General features: G+C 38.6%; 1 protein-coding gene across 2 annotated transcripts in view; it reads right to left on the reverse strand.

Moving 5' to 3' along the window:
- The window catches only part of LOC126864723 (E3 ubiquitin-protein ligase MIB1), a 346017-nt gene that overhangs the window by 210092 nt on the left and 116111 nt on the right, over window positions 1-19814 (reverse strand). The window contains exon 10 of one of the 2 annotated variants that reach the window (XM_050616335.1): window positions 7754-8338. The exons of the other annotated variant lie outside the window; for it this stretch is intronic. Coding sequence (XP_050472292.1) covers window positions 8254-8338 — 85 coding nt within the window. The 3' untranslated portion in view covers window positions 7754-8253. Of the gene's footprint in view, window positions 1-7753; window positions 8339-19814 lie in introns of those variants that run through there. 2 annotated transcript variants of the gene reach the window in all.

Below are 19814 nucleotides of genomic sequence, written 5' to 3' on the forward strand. Positions count from 1 at the left end.
GTTTGTACGATGGAATTGGTTTTTGGGAAATAGTGGTAAAGTTAGTGGCATACGTAACGTAAGTTGCGATGAAAGCTAATATCGTGGACTGTTTGGCTTCTTTACACGCATTTTCGTATTTTTCAAATAGTTTATACGATATTTGTTAGGTTGTCGGAAAAGTTTCTTTCGTTTTATAATTTTTATTATAATTTTTATTATGTTCTATTATTATGTTTGCATAACTCAATAAACTAATATAAAACAAAAAACATTGTGCGTGTATTATTTCCTTATAAAACGAAAGAAACTTTTCGGACAACCTAATAAATGTAGAAGGAGTGAAATCCAATTCGAATTGACTCGTGTTTAATTACTTTTAATTCCGTGATCACTAGATGATTCCTGAAACGACGCGGTTAACTGCGTAATTTCTGTTACATTCCAGTTTCTCGACCAATGTCAGGAAATATAGTTACAGCGCAAAGAATTAATGACCTAATCGTAAATAAATTTCGTTTAGTTGATATATATGGAAATGTTAATAATTAAAACGATTTCAGAATGTAGAATTTAAAATCGAAATACCAAACCCAATGATGGTCACGGTAACCTTTTGACTAGATGACTAACAGTACGAGATTGACAGACTCGTTCAAATAGCGCTTGCACAAGAGAGACAGAGAGAGAGAGAGGAATGATTAACGATCAATGATGCTTGCAAATGACGGTGCTTACGGCTGGAGATGCCATTTAATGTTCCCAATGACCACTCAGTAAGGCAATTTAGGCCTACGTAGGATTATTAACACCACGACAACGCAAGATTCGTCATCTGGTCAAATGTTAAGTGAATCGCATTTTCCACTACGTATAAGTGTGAAAATATTATAAATCAAAGAATATGTTATAATGTTTATTTTAGGTATCAAAATAAATATTTCCAAATTATCGATCTAAATTTAATTAATTTGTACGAAAATACTTGTATTATAAGCAAATAATATTTAATGAGAAACTAAATTTTAAATAACTGAAAAGCGATTTCTTTGTATTTGATTTTTTACTTCATAGTCAAAGTAATACACGAAAATCAGAAAAAGAAAAATCAGAGTTCAACTATTTTTTCTTATTGAAGCAATTAATATCTGGGAATCATGTGGAAATCATCGATCAAGTACAATTTATAATAACGCTATTGATCTTTTAAATATAATAAATTGACGAATAAGGTCAAAATATTGGTTCGAATGATTAAAGATTTGTTTAACGACACTCGCTCTCTATGTATCTCAGCAGTCGATTCACATTTATCTGATCGCTGCATTTATATAAACCAAATTTAATTACTTTTCATAATCAGTAATTAACTACGCCAACAAATAATTAATTAATGAATTAATTAATAGCAAATTAATTAATAGCAATAATTAAACCAGTAATTAATCCCATACAAATTGTTAAACCGATGTTATTATCCCAAAACTAGGAAATGAAGAAATTTCTTAAACCTTATAATTTATCCAAACATTTACAAACTCTGTATTCTACTAATTAACAGTGAGCAGAACGGGTTAATTGAACTATCGTCAATTGAATAATTTAATCGAATCGAAGGCAAACCAAGCACAAAACGATCCCTTAAAAGGCTGAAGTTGGAACTACATTATCGTGCTTAAACAATTTCAATAAGGGGCAATAAAATTATTTCAACACTGAGAATTTTTATACGCGCAAAGCTTTCCGTGTACACGTATATGTACATATACACATACGTATACTTTCAAATCAATTTTTGAATAAATCTGTTTCCACCGATTTCCTTTATCGACTAAACGAAGTGTCATATCAGAGATGAAAGTCAAAAGTTCTATGGAGAGATACAGTTTTGCCGAGTATAACCTGATAGTACAAAGACTGGAATATTCTCTCATTTATGATATTTTCTCTTACTGAACTTAAGGTACACGATATTTTCTCATTTTTTCGCTTTATACAGACAAATAGCGTCCACAGAGTACAAGGTTCATTATCATATGCAAAGAACGAGACTAAATTTCAAGATGTGAAATCCTAGCAGACTCGAACGCCTTATCCTGTTAGAAAAAAAAAAAAAAAAAAAGAGAAAGAACCGAGTTAACCAAACCACGATCGCCTCGGTGAGTCAGAGAATCAATCAAACCAGAGCCACCAGCTTCGGCCGGTCGAACAAGTTTATTAAACAACGAAATATGGAAATCATACGTCACTCGTGCAGCGCGATGATAATTATCAAGGATCATAAATCACGGGTAAACGACGTGAAACAGGATTTAAAAAAGTGAATCGAGTGGCGCTTTCGCGAGTTAAGATTAAGAGAGCGTTCGGCCCGAAAGACAGAGCGAAGCTGAGCAAAGCGGAGCGAAGCGGAGCCGAGTAGATGAGAGAGAAACGGAGATCGATATTTCGAAGCGAATCCAGTTTCCTGCGCTCGAATCACGGCATCGTTAAACTGTCGGAAGAGGTTCTTGAAATGCGATAAATCACGGTTCATAGAAATCAGAGCCTTAGGAAACTCGCGTCCGCCCGCTGTCGCTATTCCATGATATCTGTCACCATTCGCGGAAACGTTTTAGGCTGCGGAAATTACCGGAAATCCCTCTCTTTTGATTTGGTCATGCCGCACGCTCGATCAACCCGCGCCATCTACAAACTCTCCCCCGAATAATACGTCTGACGGATATGGCGTTAAAAAATATCTTTCCCCGGAGCAAGCGTAAACCGAGTTTCAAGATACTACTACGTTTCGACGGAGAAACAAAGATTTTTCTGGATTCACTGCTATCCAGAACGTTGCCGATTAATGTTGAAATTCTGTGAATTGTAGAATTTTATAGAACCGAGGTGATCGTCGGTGAAGGTGCCCACAAGAAATACTCTTGATTTTCAACAATAACGTTTATTAAACTCTTAACAATTAACAACAAATAACGATTAACCACGATTAACGACTAACAACGATTAATAGCAAGTAACGATTGACACTGAACTCTCAACAGACAATAACCCGTTTCTCTAATTGTGTTGGCTTTGCTTAACCCTTCGCACTTCGCAGCTCGGGCCAGAATGAATCTTTTGGTTTAAAACCAAACAGATTCTTTCCTTCGTTGCCCCTCGATATCCCCACTACGCGCGCGTTTATTAGCAGTCCGCGACGGTTGCCACGTATGCATTCTACCGAATATTATACCGAAAGAACCGTAGGGATATCGATGGTACATTAGGCCTGTCGGCCTTACGCTTCGAAGGTATAGCGCTTTGCGTCGCGAAGCCGTTGGAAATTTCCGTGGTCGAGTGTCGCCACAGAACGAACAGAATATACCAGTAGAATTTGTACTAGTAGTAGTTTTTTTATTATTATTATTTAATATTTCACATTCACAATTTGTCCAATTTGGACATTTGGTAGAATTTTTGAGCTGTTTGATTATCATGTGGGTGGCTACCCCCAGCGGAGTACCATCTTTGTGTTAGGTTATATCCTTTATGACGTACTAATAGTAGTTGCGATTTTTGTTACTACAGTGGCGAGCAAAAGAACAATCAACAAAAGACAAATCAGGGAAAACTACTTTAGCCATTGGCTTTGTAAATTCCACGATAGAACGTCTTCGATTGTATCCATAACAATTGCTTGTTCCTTAGTCGGGAATAACACGCTTGGCGTAAGAGTCTTCGTTGAATTTGTTGATTCGTTCAACTGAAAACTTCGTGTGTTTTGCGCTATCCACGGATGAAGCTTGCTGTTCACCAGGAAACATCGTCACTGTCTTTAATTGCAATTAATTTGAAAATATATTCAAACAACTATATCGCGAAAACCACACAAGCTGTAACGGAACGATGCTCAGTTTACACGTCCGACTCGCTCGACGGCCTCACGAGACTCCTAGCGAGTATTATATTATAGGTATTTTATATATATTTGTATTCAACGGATATTTTAGCTCCAGCTGAATTATTAGCAGATATGAAACGTGACAACACAAAATTTAACTCTATCCTATTTGTACGAGTTATCCCGGATACGCTAGTAGCTAGGAAGATACGTGATCAAACGATTGGAAGCTGAGCTGGTTATACGTAAATTTCTCTTTATTTAAATACCGATAAATGCCATCTAGTGAAAAAACAGCATTCTAAAAAAATTGAACTTTAAAAGATGAAACATCACGCAAAACAAATACAAAGAAACGCGAGTCGAAAAACAAACTGCGAAATAGCAAACTCATTTTTCATTAAAAAGCTCCTCCCTAAAAATACGTTGAAATTATTTCAGAAATCCACCATCGTGGAGTTAAAAAATTGAAAACCTTCAAAGATATAGCATTGAAACGTACCATTATCTAAATTATCCAGATCTTTAACGATTGATAATCATCCCTTCTATAATTTATGTAATTCAAATCTCTTTAAAAAAAAAAAAAATCATCGAAGACCGTTTAAACGTAACGTAAATGAAAAACTAACGTCGATTCACGAACGAATGAAAAATTCTCTAAATGTAGCGTAAATGGAAAACTAACGTCGATTCGCGAACGAATCAGGGATTACGCTAAAACGAAGCTAAAAGGACTGGGTGGCATACGGCCCGGGGAAAAACCGTTGTCAAAACGAGGGCTCTTTGTCAAAGTCGTGGCGCGATAGGATTGCAGGAGGAAAGCGAACGATTCCCAAAACGGTGGCTGAAAAATACCTAACGATCCATAGAGGGTCCACGAGCGGCCATATCGTTGCCACGACCGCAGGAAATCCCACGCGGTGCCATACGGTCGCATCCACCTCGCATTTCCGTTTTGCATTTCAAATTCCCGCCGGGTTACGCTTACGCGATCGTAAGCGTGTAACTCGGAGACGATTGCGTTCATCGATCTCGGACAGTTTCCATTTGATATCATCCCAAATACTACGCGTACAAGCGTCTCGCGTCCTCCTTTTACTATTTTCTCCGGGCTGAAAGGCCGACTTAAATATATGACACTCCAAGGTATCGTGAAAAATTTTCTTCCAGAAAATCAACTATCCTAGCTTGGATTCTGGTTGGTTTCGATTCCACGGTATCGTCGATGAGATTCGACTGCGGTCGTTTGATCGATTAGCTCAAGTTGCGTTTGATTTTGGATTTACGCGGCTAGAGAAATTGAATAATTGCCATCGATGGTAAAGTAAAAAGTTTTATAGATAACGGGTGCGGTAAGAATACTGTCAATGAATATAATGAAGATCGAAGGGCAGTATACGCTTGTTGAATTTCGTTAAATTAATAATAATTATGTTATTAAAAATGATATATATCGAAAGACACCTGTTAGATCGGAAGATGTACATTTTTTAAAAATAACTGCTAAATTGACCAAATCAAAAAAAGGGGATGAAAAATCTCGTATTAAGGACGTAAGCCAAATGAAAAGGTAGCCTTAGGTAATATAAGACTGAAACGCAACGTACAGTATTTTAAAACCGCTTTCCTATCAAGAACAGGGAATGTGGCTTAAGATTGCGGATTTTCATGCATTTATAGGAAGTTTGAAGATGCGAGTAAGTACAAAATCCACCAATGTACAAAAATATATGAAATATCCAAAATAAAATACTCGTTGTAATATTCGGTAGATGTAAGAAATTCTATACGTACGATATCAATTTACATAAAAATTCTCAATCTTCTCATTCCACCTGTAATCTTCAAGTACAAACTTACGTTAATTCGACGAATTACCTTACGAAGACAAAAGAAAAATCAGCATCACTAATAAGACCGTTAACCGCAGTCCATCAGAACTAACCGCTAAAAGCATCCTCGGGCGAGAACCAACGATTCCCTAAATCTACAGATGTTGAACGACGTCTCGTCAAAGATCGGACAAGCATCGTTCCGAGGGCCGTTTCCACGCGATTAGGCAAAGCAACACTGGTTCCATCCGACGATACTCCAGCGGGGGAAAGGACGCTAGATGGTGGACGATAAGCGAGACAACGGAAGCGGCAGGGACGAGGGTCAAAGAAGAGGACGCGAGAGGGCTGAGTGGGGCCAAAAGGCGGTTTGCGGTGGGATGCGGGAAGCGGCAATGAATTAATCGCCGTGAACAGTGCAAGCTCGGTCCAACCCCAACCAAAATCCCGTGCTGGCCCTGTGCACCCTTTCCCCCATTGCATCGTCCCGTAAAGCCTCCCTAAAATCCCTAATGCCGGCGACCGCAGCCACCGCCCTCCAACTCGCTCGTTTCGCTTCTACCATCAACGATCGTGCGCTATCTATGACGCCGTATTAACCGAGAAGAAACGCTGTCGTCCATCGTTGCTCGAATTTTTAATTTCACAGTGGACTGTTGCGGTCTGACCAGCGTTTCTACCTATTTGATTCATCGTCGAAGAAAGATGCTTTAAGATCGTTATTCGAAGGTGTGGCTGATTTCCAGGAAAGCATTCGGGCAGTCATTAAGTGGAAATTGAGGTTCTATAGCTGTCGCTGCGTTTCGCTTTGATCCTGATGAGATTTTTCAATTTCTCTATTTCGATCTTGCTCGCGTTTTATCGAATAGAAAGTAATCGCAATGTTCTGAGAGAATGCTTAATATAAGGTTGAATGTTTTCATATTTTTTGAAATCCGAGATATCTTTCGACCTATGAAAAATAAAGCAGAACTAACGATTGCTTTTGCGTTCACCGAATCCAGGAACATGTACCGCTGCTTGTAAGTAGACTGCCGACGTTTCTGCAATTTTACGTTTCTACGACGTAATGTAATTAAAGAGATGGAGGAACTTATACGTTCGTTTCATCCGCTGAATGTCACAATCGATGATAAGTTTGGATGTTTTAAAGAGGAATACGAAAGGAGAATGGATGTTCACAAAGTGGAACAAAACGTAGACAACTTACTACTTCGCAAGTAATAAAAAGGACAGCAATATCAGTGTTGCATAATTCAGTCGGTGACTTTATCTGACAAATGCGACGGGTCTTTAGCGCAAATCGTTTAAAATGCATCAGGTAAAAGGGACTGAGAAAGTTTTTCACATGAAATAACGAGGATATAAGAGATTTTCATTGGCTTGAAGCATCGATCCATCAATCAAGCTTATTGAAGCCGAGAGTTGAATAGTAATTCAGGATTTCGTGTGACAAGCGATGTAAGTCCATCACTAAGTCCGCTATTAAGTCTATCGGGATGCTAAGGTGTAGATGAATGTTGTCGAACACTTTAACTGCATTTTTACTGCGCAACTCTTGTATCGTAACAGAGAATCAACTCAAAAAACATCTTTCCTTTATTTTTTTTTTCTTTTGGAAAATAAAGATACAGGACACTGATCAATAATGTTTCTGAAAATAGAACTTTAGTAGCTTTCGCGGTATATTAATTAAAAAGTTTGTTATTGCACAAAATTAAAAAATTAAAAATAAGCTTATTGTTAATTCAAAATTATTCATCAGCTTGAAAATAGGTTACTATTAATGTACCTTGATTAAAAATGTATGAAACACATTTTGTTTTAAAAATCTCAACATTTTCTCTTTAAAAAGAATAAAAGGAGGAATTATTTACTACATAGCATAGCCATTCTATTTATGAAAAATACGTCCCTCTTTTAAAGAGAAAAGGTAATATTTGTTCTTTAAAAATTGAGATATATTTTCTTTAGAAGGGAACAAAAGGGACTATTGTAACGTACAAAAAATAGCAGTTTTACTACCGTACAACATATCCTTTGGAAAATTGTTTTAATAATACCCAATTATCAAACTTTTAGCCGGGAAAATAATTATGTAAAATTTCAAGTGATTATCCTTGGCAACAGGCACGCGTAAAACGTTTGCAAACAGCCCATAGTGTTTAACCATCAACTATTTCACGGTAATTTTCTCATTACTTTGTGAAAGGGTAATAAACAAATGCCTCGTGATTTAATACAGAAATCATTGATACTACTACCCAATGTGATATTATAGCAACTTTTTCCCACGCTAATTTAATTTGCTGACGAGTCTGTCTAACTCGAATCTAAAATTTATTAATCGAATCTAAAATGATTAACGTTACTATCTTCTGGAGTTTACTTGAAGCAGATCAAATTTAAAATTACCCAAAGTTCGAAGTGAAAATCAATCTGAAATTGCAACGTTGATTGTAATTTGATTATACTCGTCGTTGCATTCACAAAGTAATTTAATATATCCATCTTCTACGAATTTGTTCTCCAATACATACTGCCTCTCTCCGTAGTTGAACGCTATACACGATGCGTATTATATGTCAAGTAAATACGTACCAACACCGACGAGCAACCAACGAGAAGCGAAATTTCGGGGACATACCTGCAACAGAATAAAGAAAAGAAGTTAGAATCGTGTGCTGCGTCTTGGTCGTATCGATAAGACTAAATCCTTTAGTCTATTTCCAACGGAATCCCCGCGTAGTGGCGATTCTACAAGGAAAGTCTTGTCTTTAATCCAATCTGCAATCGTATTTCAGATGCAGCTGGATGCTTTCGTTCGTCCTATCGCGGAAACAGCAATCGACATCAGAACTCTCTCGGTATTTCCATCGTTGCAAAGCCGGGCAATCTGGCCGAAACAAGCTCGCTGTTCCCAATGCGGCTCCGTTTCACCTCAAAATAATGTAAAGCTCAATTTAAGCCCGGGCCATTGCCAAACTTCCAACCTTAAGCGACGAGGATCGAACCAATGTTTTTCGGATCACGACTTCCTCGACTTTAGCCTCTCTCTATACCCGTCTAATTTTCTTTTCTTCGCATCTGCCCGACTTCTTTCTTTTCCTCCGAACTTTCACGGAAAGGAACCTTAAGTGCATTTTTTTGTCGCGACTCGCGCGTGATGAGATAGAAGGTAATCAGGTTTTATCACACTGCCACGTTAATGTCAACGTATTGGAACGATATTTGAATATTCCTCGAATATACTTGTTTTGTTATTTTCAGCAAGGAATCTGTATGAATCGCTTTTCGAGTCTAGATAAATAGATATCGACGTTTAATACCGCGTAATCGTGAAATTACAAACATCACGTAATTATTAGTGAGGAGATTAAGTTTCGTATTTAGGAATGTAAACTGTATAATATATATATATATATATATATATATATATATATATATATATATATATAACGGTTAATTGTAGTAATTTTGATACGATAACAGTGTATGTTTCTCTACATTCGCTTGCTACCAACGAAAACTGAATTTCGTGTTACCTGATTCAACATGTTAACGAAAATCTATTTCTAATATTTAAAATTACAATAAATAAAAAATATTGAAATTACACAGATCCCCAACCACGTGACAATCAATTTTTATTACAAAACTTGTGTTTTAACATTGCATCAAAGATTTGCCTAACACTCTTTCTATAATCGTTAAAGGAATTAACTTCTTCCAAACTATGCAATCTTTTCCTAGTATTTCTGATTCGCCTAATGAATTAACGAAATACTAAAACAACGAAGCTCCGTTGCTCCGATTTCTTCCTCGCCAACATGAATTGTAAAAAAATCCACAACTAAACGAATCGTCAAGAATGAACGAAACTCGGTGTAATTAACACGAAAGTTTCTGGCCATCGTTTAATCAACGAGGAAACGTTAGAGAAGCATAGCTCGAAGCTTTCGACGAGTACGACAGAGGCTCGAGCATCGGAAAAAGATTGCAAATCTTTCTCCTTGAAACGACGCGCGTAGGTAACATGGACTCGACCTATTTCGTGTCCATTCAAGCTACATCGAGCGTCTGTCTCGTTTCTCCTTGCCACGAATGCCCCGTCGCAGGTGAATGCATGCAAGGCTGCACCTCGCTATCTGCTATCTCCTATCAGCTATCTACTCCACTTGCATACTGGATTTAGAATAGTCGGATATGGCAAGGATCGAGGTTAAACACTTATTTCTAGAGCCACTTCCTCGCGTACGTCCTAGATCCATCCGCGATGTTATATTTTCGCCGGTTTCCTAAATCGTACGAGCTCGTGTTCCTTCGCTTGCAACGCCGTTGAAACACCACGCGAATCACAACCGACGCGTTCAAATATTTTGTATGTACTAGCTAAGAAGTGAGAATTATTCAGCTTTAGATTATCCAGAATGATGGAATCTCGTGCGACGAATTCCCAACACTTGTACTTGCGCTCTCATCGCTCTGTAAATATTAGCTTATTTCTCATTAATTTAATCGTACAGGATACATCCAGTTCCGTACGAATCTTCCGTACGATTTTATCATGTTGTCTAAAGAAAATTTACAAAACACATTTTATCCCTGTAAGACGGTCTTCTTTCGATTACCCGCATTCGTCGTCTGATATGTTTCCGTAAATACTGTTAAAAAAGAAATGCAACTCGTACTACATATTTTATCTTGTTGAATTTTTTCTTAATAATTTAATTGAATTAGCAAAAGATGATGAAAATTTATATTTCGATTCTAACGAAATAACTGGTAAAGTAACATAAATCAAAGAGTAAACAGAAGATCCAAGTTGATGCGATAAACGAAATATCATGAGAGAGAAAAAGTGGCCAACATTTATCCTAATGGAGAAAAGGAAAATTAATTCCTTTCTCCCTTTCTTTTATTTCTTCGAATTATCGAACACGTGATGTTCCCAAAAGGCAATGGAAAAAGCATCGAGAAGAAAGCCATTAGGAAAACAATTATAACACCTCTGCCAATCTATCAAACCAAGTAATCGTGGCTTAAGTCCCACTGACCTCTTCACGCGTTCCATCAACGTCCAAACGACGAAATTGCTATTTTCTCATCGACTCGATCAGAAAGCAGAAAAACCTGCTCACGTACGAAAATAGAGGATCAGAAATCCTTTTCGAAACAAACGTCACGCCAATATCGACATTTCCCTTTGACCCTTTCCTCTTCCCACGTATTTTTCACCACCAAATTCTACCTATTCTACGTCGATGTACGTATATTAATCGTCGTATAATTTGCAAGAAACAAACGTGCAAGTATATTTAACGTATCTTATCAAATCGAAAAATTCCACTATAATTATAGCACAGATCATTTATTTTATTACCTGTACCCTTTAAACGAAACCGTTTCCTATCTAAACGAGTAGAATAAAGAAGTAATTGCTACTGAAATAAACTTCCACGATTTTTATACGCCGATACTCGTTCACGACGAAGATTTTAGATTAAACTTTATCTTTGGGAAAGAAATACGTGCAAAATTCGTTTGAAGTTAAACGTATAACAAGAAACTAACCTTTGACCCACCCAATGTATGATAAAATAAAGATGAGAATCGTAAGAATAACTTCATCGTTACCCATATACGATATTTTTCACACAATACGTTACATAATCGTGTACACGGTACATAGAGCGCAAAGTAAAACTAAACTGTTAGTCAACCACGGGCAAAGCGCACGCAGTTAATATTATTCGAAAAATATTTGTCAATCGCGCCTCGAAGACAACAAGCCGTGTTCACATGGTGAAACATTTAAATAAACCGCACGCAAACTGCAAAAGATGTCGCGTATTCTGGATGTTGCGCGATTTATATGTAAATTAGCTGGTTAGTTCTGCGCGCCATTTCGAGGTAATTTGGACGATCGCGCGCGATCAAATTGCCGGACGTACAGAACTCGTAATTGCACAAATCCAGACTCGTTAACTGTGTACACATGCCAATACACGAGGCATATTCGTTAAAATGTGGCTGCACATGCACCACCCATCATGACCCGCCACCTGATGAAACTTTTTTAAACAATTTATTGGTATACGCAGCTGCAACGTCACCGATGCAATTTCCCGCCGTCTAATTACGGATTTTGATAATAATCCAATGTTAATTCTGCTTACCGCGAAAGCACGCCCGATCGAAGTTTTATTGCATTTTCGCTGCTAATTTCGTGCGCTGCGTGTTGCGAGAACGTCCAAATTCGATCGTTACGAACTATGAAGCTAACGAGTTGAAATTCGTCATTTTTACGTAGCATCATCTTCCTTCTAATATCTCCCCCTCCCCTTTTTTCTTGGGTACTTTTATTTAAAATTAAGCGGCAACTTAAAAACGTTATTAAAATCCAAGGATAAACTTTGACACGTGATGAATTTTTATCGTGCCATTTAATAACGAAACTCTCGTTTAATTCATTATGCGTTTGTTGCAATAATAAAGTGTGGTTATAAAAATATTCGCTAAAATTACCACTAAACTCTGTTAATTCATTCTTGACACGAAAACGACGAAACTAGCTGATTATCATAACCTAATTTATTGTTATCAGATTCACTGTAGAAAAATAAATATTATTAGCATCCAGCTTCCAATTAACAACACGAATTCCTACCAACGTGGGTGTATCTAATTTTCCTCGCGATGGGCGTTTATCAAACACGATGTAAAGTATAACGCCATTAAGCCATTAAGCTACGAATTCTTCTGCACTTACGCAAAAATTTAAAAATACGAACATACGAACGTGTATAAAATATCCAAAGTAGAGAACTTTTGATACTCATGGTCTACAAGCAACCAAGCGCGATTCCAAATTCATTGCATGAAAATACCATAAAAATATTCCCATGAGAACTCGCAATCTAGTTATCATATTGTATCGCGTAATTTTATCGCGAGACAAAAGTGCCGGAATTCTTAGGATCTTTTCGAAAAAGCTCGCGACAAACAGCATTTTCGTTTCGAAAGTAGTCAACAAGCTGTATTGTTCGCCGTTTGCAAACGAGGCCATACGTAAACCAGACGAAGAGCTAGCTGAGAACAGAAGCGAAGCGAGAAGGAAGAAAGGGAGGGAGGAAGAGGAAAAGTAAGTTTCGAGGAAGCAGCGTGCGGAACTGCCGGCTGTACTGTCGTCTCCTAAGTTCCCCTGTTGTCCTTTGCCCCCTTCCGTCCCTTACAGGGTTTCTGCCGCTGCAAGTCTCGGCAAGTTTCGCGAAATGGAAGTTCGGTAAGCCAGCCGCCTTCGTGACGATACCCACGACAGTTCGTGAGAGGTTCTGACGTTCGAAGCACGTGGATAAACATCGCGCGATTCCGCAAGAACTCGCGGATCGGTAACGACATACCGACTAAACGACTCTCGACGTCACGTCAGATCTGCCAACAAAATCGACAAATATCGATGAAAACTATATAACGCGCACGGTACACGTTGGATACAAAGAACTTGCGAATGTAGTTGCATGACGTCGTCACGCAATTACAGAAACTGTTCAAGCCATTTGCGAGGCTAATTTTATAATTTACGTGTTCCATTTACCATTTCGAAACTGAAGAAAACTAAAGTTGTATCATTTTGCAACGTCTCTATTTTCCTTCGCTCAATGTGCAATGTTTGATCGTTATCGCGTAACAGTTTATACGACGTAACTTCGGCTATTGGTAGACGATAGAAAACACGGGAAACTATAAAAAATGTTACGCAGAGAAAACATGTGCGAGATATATGTATCCACGTTGCACATACGTGTACATCATACGCATACGTCAATTAAATTCTGGAATTTTTATACAGCATTTAATCGAAGTAAATTTCGATCGAAGTAGATATTCTGAAACGTGGTTATTTTTATAGATGGTAACTTTCCATTCCATAGTATCAATTCGAAAATCTTCACAGCCTTCTAAAACGACTTTGGTGGAAAAATACAGGCGTGTATCGATAGTCGAGAATATTTGCATACTTAAATAAATTCATAATTTCGTTATACGTCGTTGCTGTGTTTCATCCTTTTCAGTAAAATCACGCGTGAAATACAGCGCAACAGAATTTATTTCTGAGTTTTAAGCAAATTCGAAACACGCGAGATATATTACTAATACAAACGAACAAATGGCAACATGAACACAGTGCAATAGAAAGCAAGCGTACCGTGCGCCAGTTGGATTTGCCAGGTCGATTCGGCGGTACATTTCGACATAGAATGCGAGCAACGCGATCACTCAAACGGTTAATTCAGCTTTTCACGTTACACAAGGCAGCTAGCGTGTTTACAACGAAATCCATCTAGCCGTAACACCTCGACGAGCCTCGAAGGAACACGGAGACCATACACCGGTGAAGACGAAACGGCCAAAATTTCTCTACTTTTCCGCGACTCTCGTCGCCGTAGCGAACAATAAACCCATCAAGCGAAGCTGAAGCAGTTTCCACGAGAGACGCGCGCGCTACTTCGCACAAAAGGAGAGCCGTGACCGCGCGGAAACAGAATCCTACTCCGCGTGTTCAACTTTACACCAGTCGTACTACCGCTTTCTGCTTGCGGTTTCGTCGAGTTTCTCGCGTCAACGACCACGCGACTCGCATTCGAAATACCAAGAAGAAACTAGCCAACATCCAGCGAATGTACGAAGAGAAACGGGGAAAAAAGAAGAAGAGATAAGGACGCGAAGGATAAGACAGAGAACGCGACAGGAAGTTGAGGGCAGAAAGCATTCCATGTGCTTTTCCATGGGATGTACACTAACTCTCAAAAATACTCTAACACTTGTTTATTTTCCACAAGATGTGTTTCAGCCCTTTAAACGCGGCTCTCGTTGATCAACGATGTTGAAATTTTAATCGAGTTTGAAGCGTGGTAGTCGTTTATTGTTGGATCTATTTGAAGATTATACGCGAACAAAATCTTTATATGCGACGATGTATATTTGCATCGGGGAGAGTTACAAAACGAGTATCACGCAAGAAGGAAGCTTTCGAATACGAATTGATCACAGATTTTATCGTATAACACGAAGAATATGAACGTAAAAATGTTCAACAGTAAGCGTAAATACGTTGGCGAACCGCTGCAAATAATAATTACTCGCGAATAACGCACAATACCGGTGAGTGTTTGCGCGACGCAGTTCCCCCGGCAAATACTAATAAATAGTATTAATTTATAACGCATGATAGTCACCTCTTCGTACGTAGGTCCCGATAAATCGTATCAATTTCCAAATATCATTATTTGGAAAGCGATACGTACATTAATATTGCCAAATATGTACCAGGGATTTAAAAAAACGGTACCAAGCTAAGAGCCACGCGACCTGCAGTCCAATTATACAGTTTGTTTCGTCGATTAGACATTTCTACGTCTGCAATCTGAAATATACGGTTTTATACGACTTACCTATACTAATTCATGACTAATTTCTACGTCTCGGTAAAATTCCCGTGGTCGTTACGAATCAACCAAAGCGTTCGCTGATACTTGTGAACGATATTGTACGCTGGATATGTTCGTGTCATACTCGCGGCACGGAGTTGAACAACTTTCGTGTAAGATGGCGGCGCGGAAATGAGAAGGCGGCTAGAAGAAACGAGAAAGAAGTGGAGCCGAGGGAAAAGAAGTCGGCGCGGGGAAAAATGAGACAAGAAGCTCTTCCGGGGAAGTAGTTCCGTGAAAACAGAAAACTGGCGCGCGTAGACGTCGCCGAGCTTAGCGAGACGCCGCGATGTTTTGCCAGGATTCGACCAGAGAAACGTGCACGCGAGTGCGGAGCGAGGAAACCGCGCGACGACGACAAGTTTCTGCAAAGAGGAAGCGAGCCACAAGCCATTGTGCGCTTGGCCGCGGGTCCGCCATGCGTACGAATTCGCGAAGAAAGCATTCTCTGTTTGGAACTGATTGTTGGTCGCGGACAATTCTTCGCGACCAGACCCGTTTACGCGGCAAAGAAAAACTTGATGGGGACGAATGGAAGCGACATGACTTCCGACGGAATCGACAAATTCCACGTAACTCCAGTTCCGGCAATGTCTACTCACTTGGATTCTATGTGTATTTCACTGGATTTTCTGCTTTCCTTTCTTCCGCTTCTTCTTCGTTTGTTTGTTGCTAGGGATTCAGCGAAATGCAACTCTTTCTGCCGTGGTGGAAACGCGAATGCTGACTTTACTTTAGGCGTAACGAACTTTTTGATCGAATCGATGCATCAGTTTTGCAGCCTTGAGGAAAGCAGGAGCGATCGTATTTGAATGGCAGCTATGTCCGCGTATTACAATTTTGCAATATTTTCCAAACGATTTTAAGTTAATGTTCTAGTCTTTTAATGTCTTATACGCCTCCTTTAGGTAGCTTGGCATGTCCGCTCTTTTGTAGAAGCTGCTGAATAATATTTCAATATTTGTTCAGCCTGCGTAATAATATCAAAAACAAAATAAACGTCAATAAATGCCAAAGAAAACTTGGCGCACGAACGACGATGTGATTCGCACGATATGTCGATATGTCAGACAGAACTGAAATACAACTTCAAAACGCTACGAAGTTTGGATATAAAATCATCATAAATGACCATTTCTACCTCGATTTTACGATAAACCGTTCTAGAACTGTACGCTCGAAGCAAAACGGGACCGATTGCCACGACGAATAGAGAAGAGAGAGCAGCAAAGAAACCGATTGAATTCCGAAAAAACCAAGAAGCATATTCGCGTAACGAAGGGAGTTCGGCCGGGAAAGAGAGCTGTTAAAAAAATTTTTTTAAATTAAAACCTAGGAGAAGAAGCAGAACAAAAAAAGAGGAAGGGGGGGGGAGAAAAACCGGGAAATCTCCCCGAGGGTTCCGTGAAATTGAGAGGAATCGAAGGTATATTTTCACAGACGATAAACTCGCGGCGAAATTTATTTGCGATTCTCGACGCTGCTCCACGCTCCATTAAATATTCTTGACTCGGGCCCGGCGTGTGCAACTCCGTGTATCTGAGAGATAAGCCCTGGGAATATTATACTTTTCCTCCGGCGAGAAACGCGGGTAACCGAATCAGCAGCAACGATTTTATTGGGGCATAATGCCGCTACACGCTCGCAATAACTGTAAACCACGAATTGGTAACGGCTTATTTATGCTAATCCGATTACTCGCCGCGGAACGGGACGCCGGAACGATATTACGTCGGTCGGCCGACGTAAAACTTTTGTAATTATGTTACCGGTAGACATCTTAATTCTTCGTGGCCCGCGAAAGGCAAAAAAAAGAGAGAGAGAGAGAGAGAGGGAGAGAAAAGATAAAAAATCCTCCGGGGACTCTTTGGGTGAAGCATCGCGGCGATGAAATCTTATTTGCCTCGCTTTTGGCCTGGAAAATAGAAGTTCGCCCGGCCACTTTTAACAGGATGTTTTTGAAACTCTTTATGGAACGGTGTTGCCTTTCACCTGAATTTTTCTTCTATTTCGCTTTATACGATGCCACGATGGCCATGGAATTTATTGGAATTTTTTCGTTAAACTGCGTATGATTTTTATAAAACTATAAATTCTACAGAGAGAAAGCGAGCGAGCGAGCGATAGAGAGAGAGAGAGAATGTTATGAAAGAGGAAATTTATATTTGATGTTACTTTTTAACTTGCATTTGGTAAACTTCCATTCGTTAAATTACATATATTACTGTAAGCGTATTTTATGTGATTTATTCGAATCCCGATATTCCGAAATATTTATTAGCAGCTTATCGAATGTATTATTAATTATATCCCTAAATTTAATACCGAATACGCGTCAGAAATTAAATTAAAATACGTAGCTACATCCTATGATCAGATGCAAAATACATTATTTGATTTTAGCTTTATCTAGTAAACAAGCTACAAATACGTTTACTGAACCGTTGTAAATTTCTCAGAGAATGTAATTTTTAGAAGCGCAATTTTCATAATTCATGAACATTATTAAGATAATTATAATTTTATGCAACTATAAAAATTGTACAATTACGATAATCTTACAAGTATAATATCCATTTAAGCTTTTACATCAACGTGAAACAATCTCGATAAAGTTGGACTTATAAAGCGTACTATCAATTTATTAATTGACAAGCGAGTATATATTTCCAACGTAAAAATAGATATCTCTTTACTGCACGGTTATCCCGCCTAACTATTCCTATTTAGTATCAACTGTACTTTACATCCCCCAACTCCGTTATGAAGTCTACCAAAAAAAAAAAAAATAAAAATAAAAAATAAAAAAGGAGACAGTCTGCCACTCCTATCTTTACTTTCTGCATCACTAACGACCCATTAAAAAGCAAACACAAGCTGAAATACAATAACGAACGCAAATCGATGCAAAGGAAGAGGCCGCATCTTCACGCCGATTAATCACCCGGAAATGGACAGAAACGGTCCCGGAGAAGCTTTTAGCCGTGGTTTTGATACGACACTGCAGAAATCCCAGTTCGCCGACGCATTAATATTTTACAGTTAGCCGGCTATCATAGTTTCTCCTAAAGCACGGTTGGGAAATTATTGCACCGCGACAGCAGCGTTATTATCGCCATTCCCCGTGTCGTCCGCCTCAAACATTCGTTCCACTTCAATGAAGACGACCTGTGCGATCAACACCGTCGACTTCGTTTCGTTGAACAAGAAGGGAAACGTTTTTCAAAATCGTTAGACGTGAAACGTGTCGGTTGGACGAGGACAATACAGCGGCGGTCGCCTGTCATTATAATGTGTATTTACAGAGCCGTGCAAATGTGAGTATATATTGCGATAGCAGTGGCGTTTCAGGGCTGTATTATACCGTGTGTGTGTGTGTGCGTGGGTGTGCGTGCGTGGGTGTATGCAAGTCGAAGAGAGAGGGGAAAGGCGCGAGCATAGCTACCGTAACACAGAATGGTTTGCTAAAGTGTAAACTATTATAATTATCCAGGAAACCACTGTCATTGCGAACAGCTTGCTACATTGTAGTCCACGCAAACTTTGCTCGCCGCGATTCGGCTGTGAATATATCGGTTCCAGATGGCGTACAACAATTTGTTCTCTGCTCTTTCCTTGCTCACTGGAAAGAAAAACCTTCTCGTTTCTTTGAACTGTCTTTGACGTTTTGTTACTTGTAGTATATCATTGTTGTTTACGAAAGTATTCGAATATTCTTCGAAATATTTTTAAGAATATGCGAACCGTTCGCAGATCAAAGTGGGTAACTCAAATTTTTGGAATTTTTGAAATTTCCGTACCAGAACATTTGATCGACATTTATTTTACATAATTTCATCAATTTTCTGTACTGTTCGTTTTGTAGAGGTAACCGATTTGGCAAATAAGCAGCTCGTGTAACGAGACATTTTGAAATTCTATTAGCATCAGAATTAGGATCATAATGACATAGTCTGAAGCGAATCGGGAAATGTCTGTACATATATAAAAGTTACAAGACACTTACGGAAAACGTATCAATGTGTTTGATCAATGAATTACTCGTTATTAATCGTAATTTTAATAAGCCGCGGTATTTTTAATGGAATTATCGTAAATACTAAATATACGTTCGAGCTATTATTCTAGCTACTATGTATGGTATGTTTGCAACAAATATCTTGTAGCTTCTATATACATTTTCAAATTGGTTTTGTATTTGATCGAAATGTAAAGATTAAAAGACCATTTTTGAGGTAAAATGTATTGACAGAATTGAACTCGAGCAATAATTAATTGCTATCAGCCGCGAATAGAAAATGGACATATCAGAAATCAATAGCATAAAGAATTCGTCGTCCAACAAAATGTTTTCAAACATTCTCAAACGCAGATTTACAAAACAAAAGTGTTCGTACTAAGCATGTATCATACATCTTCGATTCAATTTTCTACGTTTAATCGTCTGATTCTTGATCGTGCTATCCATCTTTTGCGGAACATCCTGTATATCCATCTTTGAATTTGTATAATCGAATTTACTATTTGCTTGCAAACGCATGGAAGCGGTTTGCTAACCAAAATTCGCTTCACAACCGAAAGTCATTATGTTACACGCTCCGTGTTTACGGTAGTGTATAATAGATATTTGAA

This window comes from Bombus huntii, chromosome 4, assembly GCF_024542735.1.
Source record: "Bombus huntii isolate Logan2020A chromosome 4, iyBomHunt1.1, whole genome shotgun sequence".
In the NCBI taxonomy this organism is placed as follows: Eukaryota; Metazoa; Arthropoda; class Insecta; order Hymenoptera; family Apidae; genus Bombus; species Bombus huntii.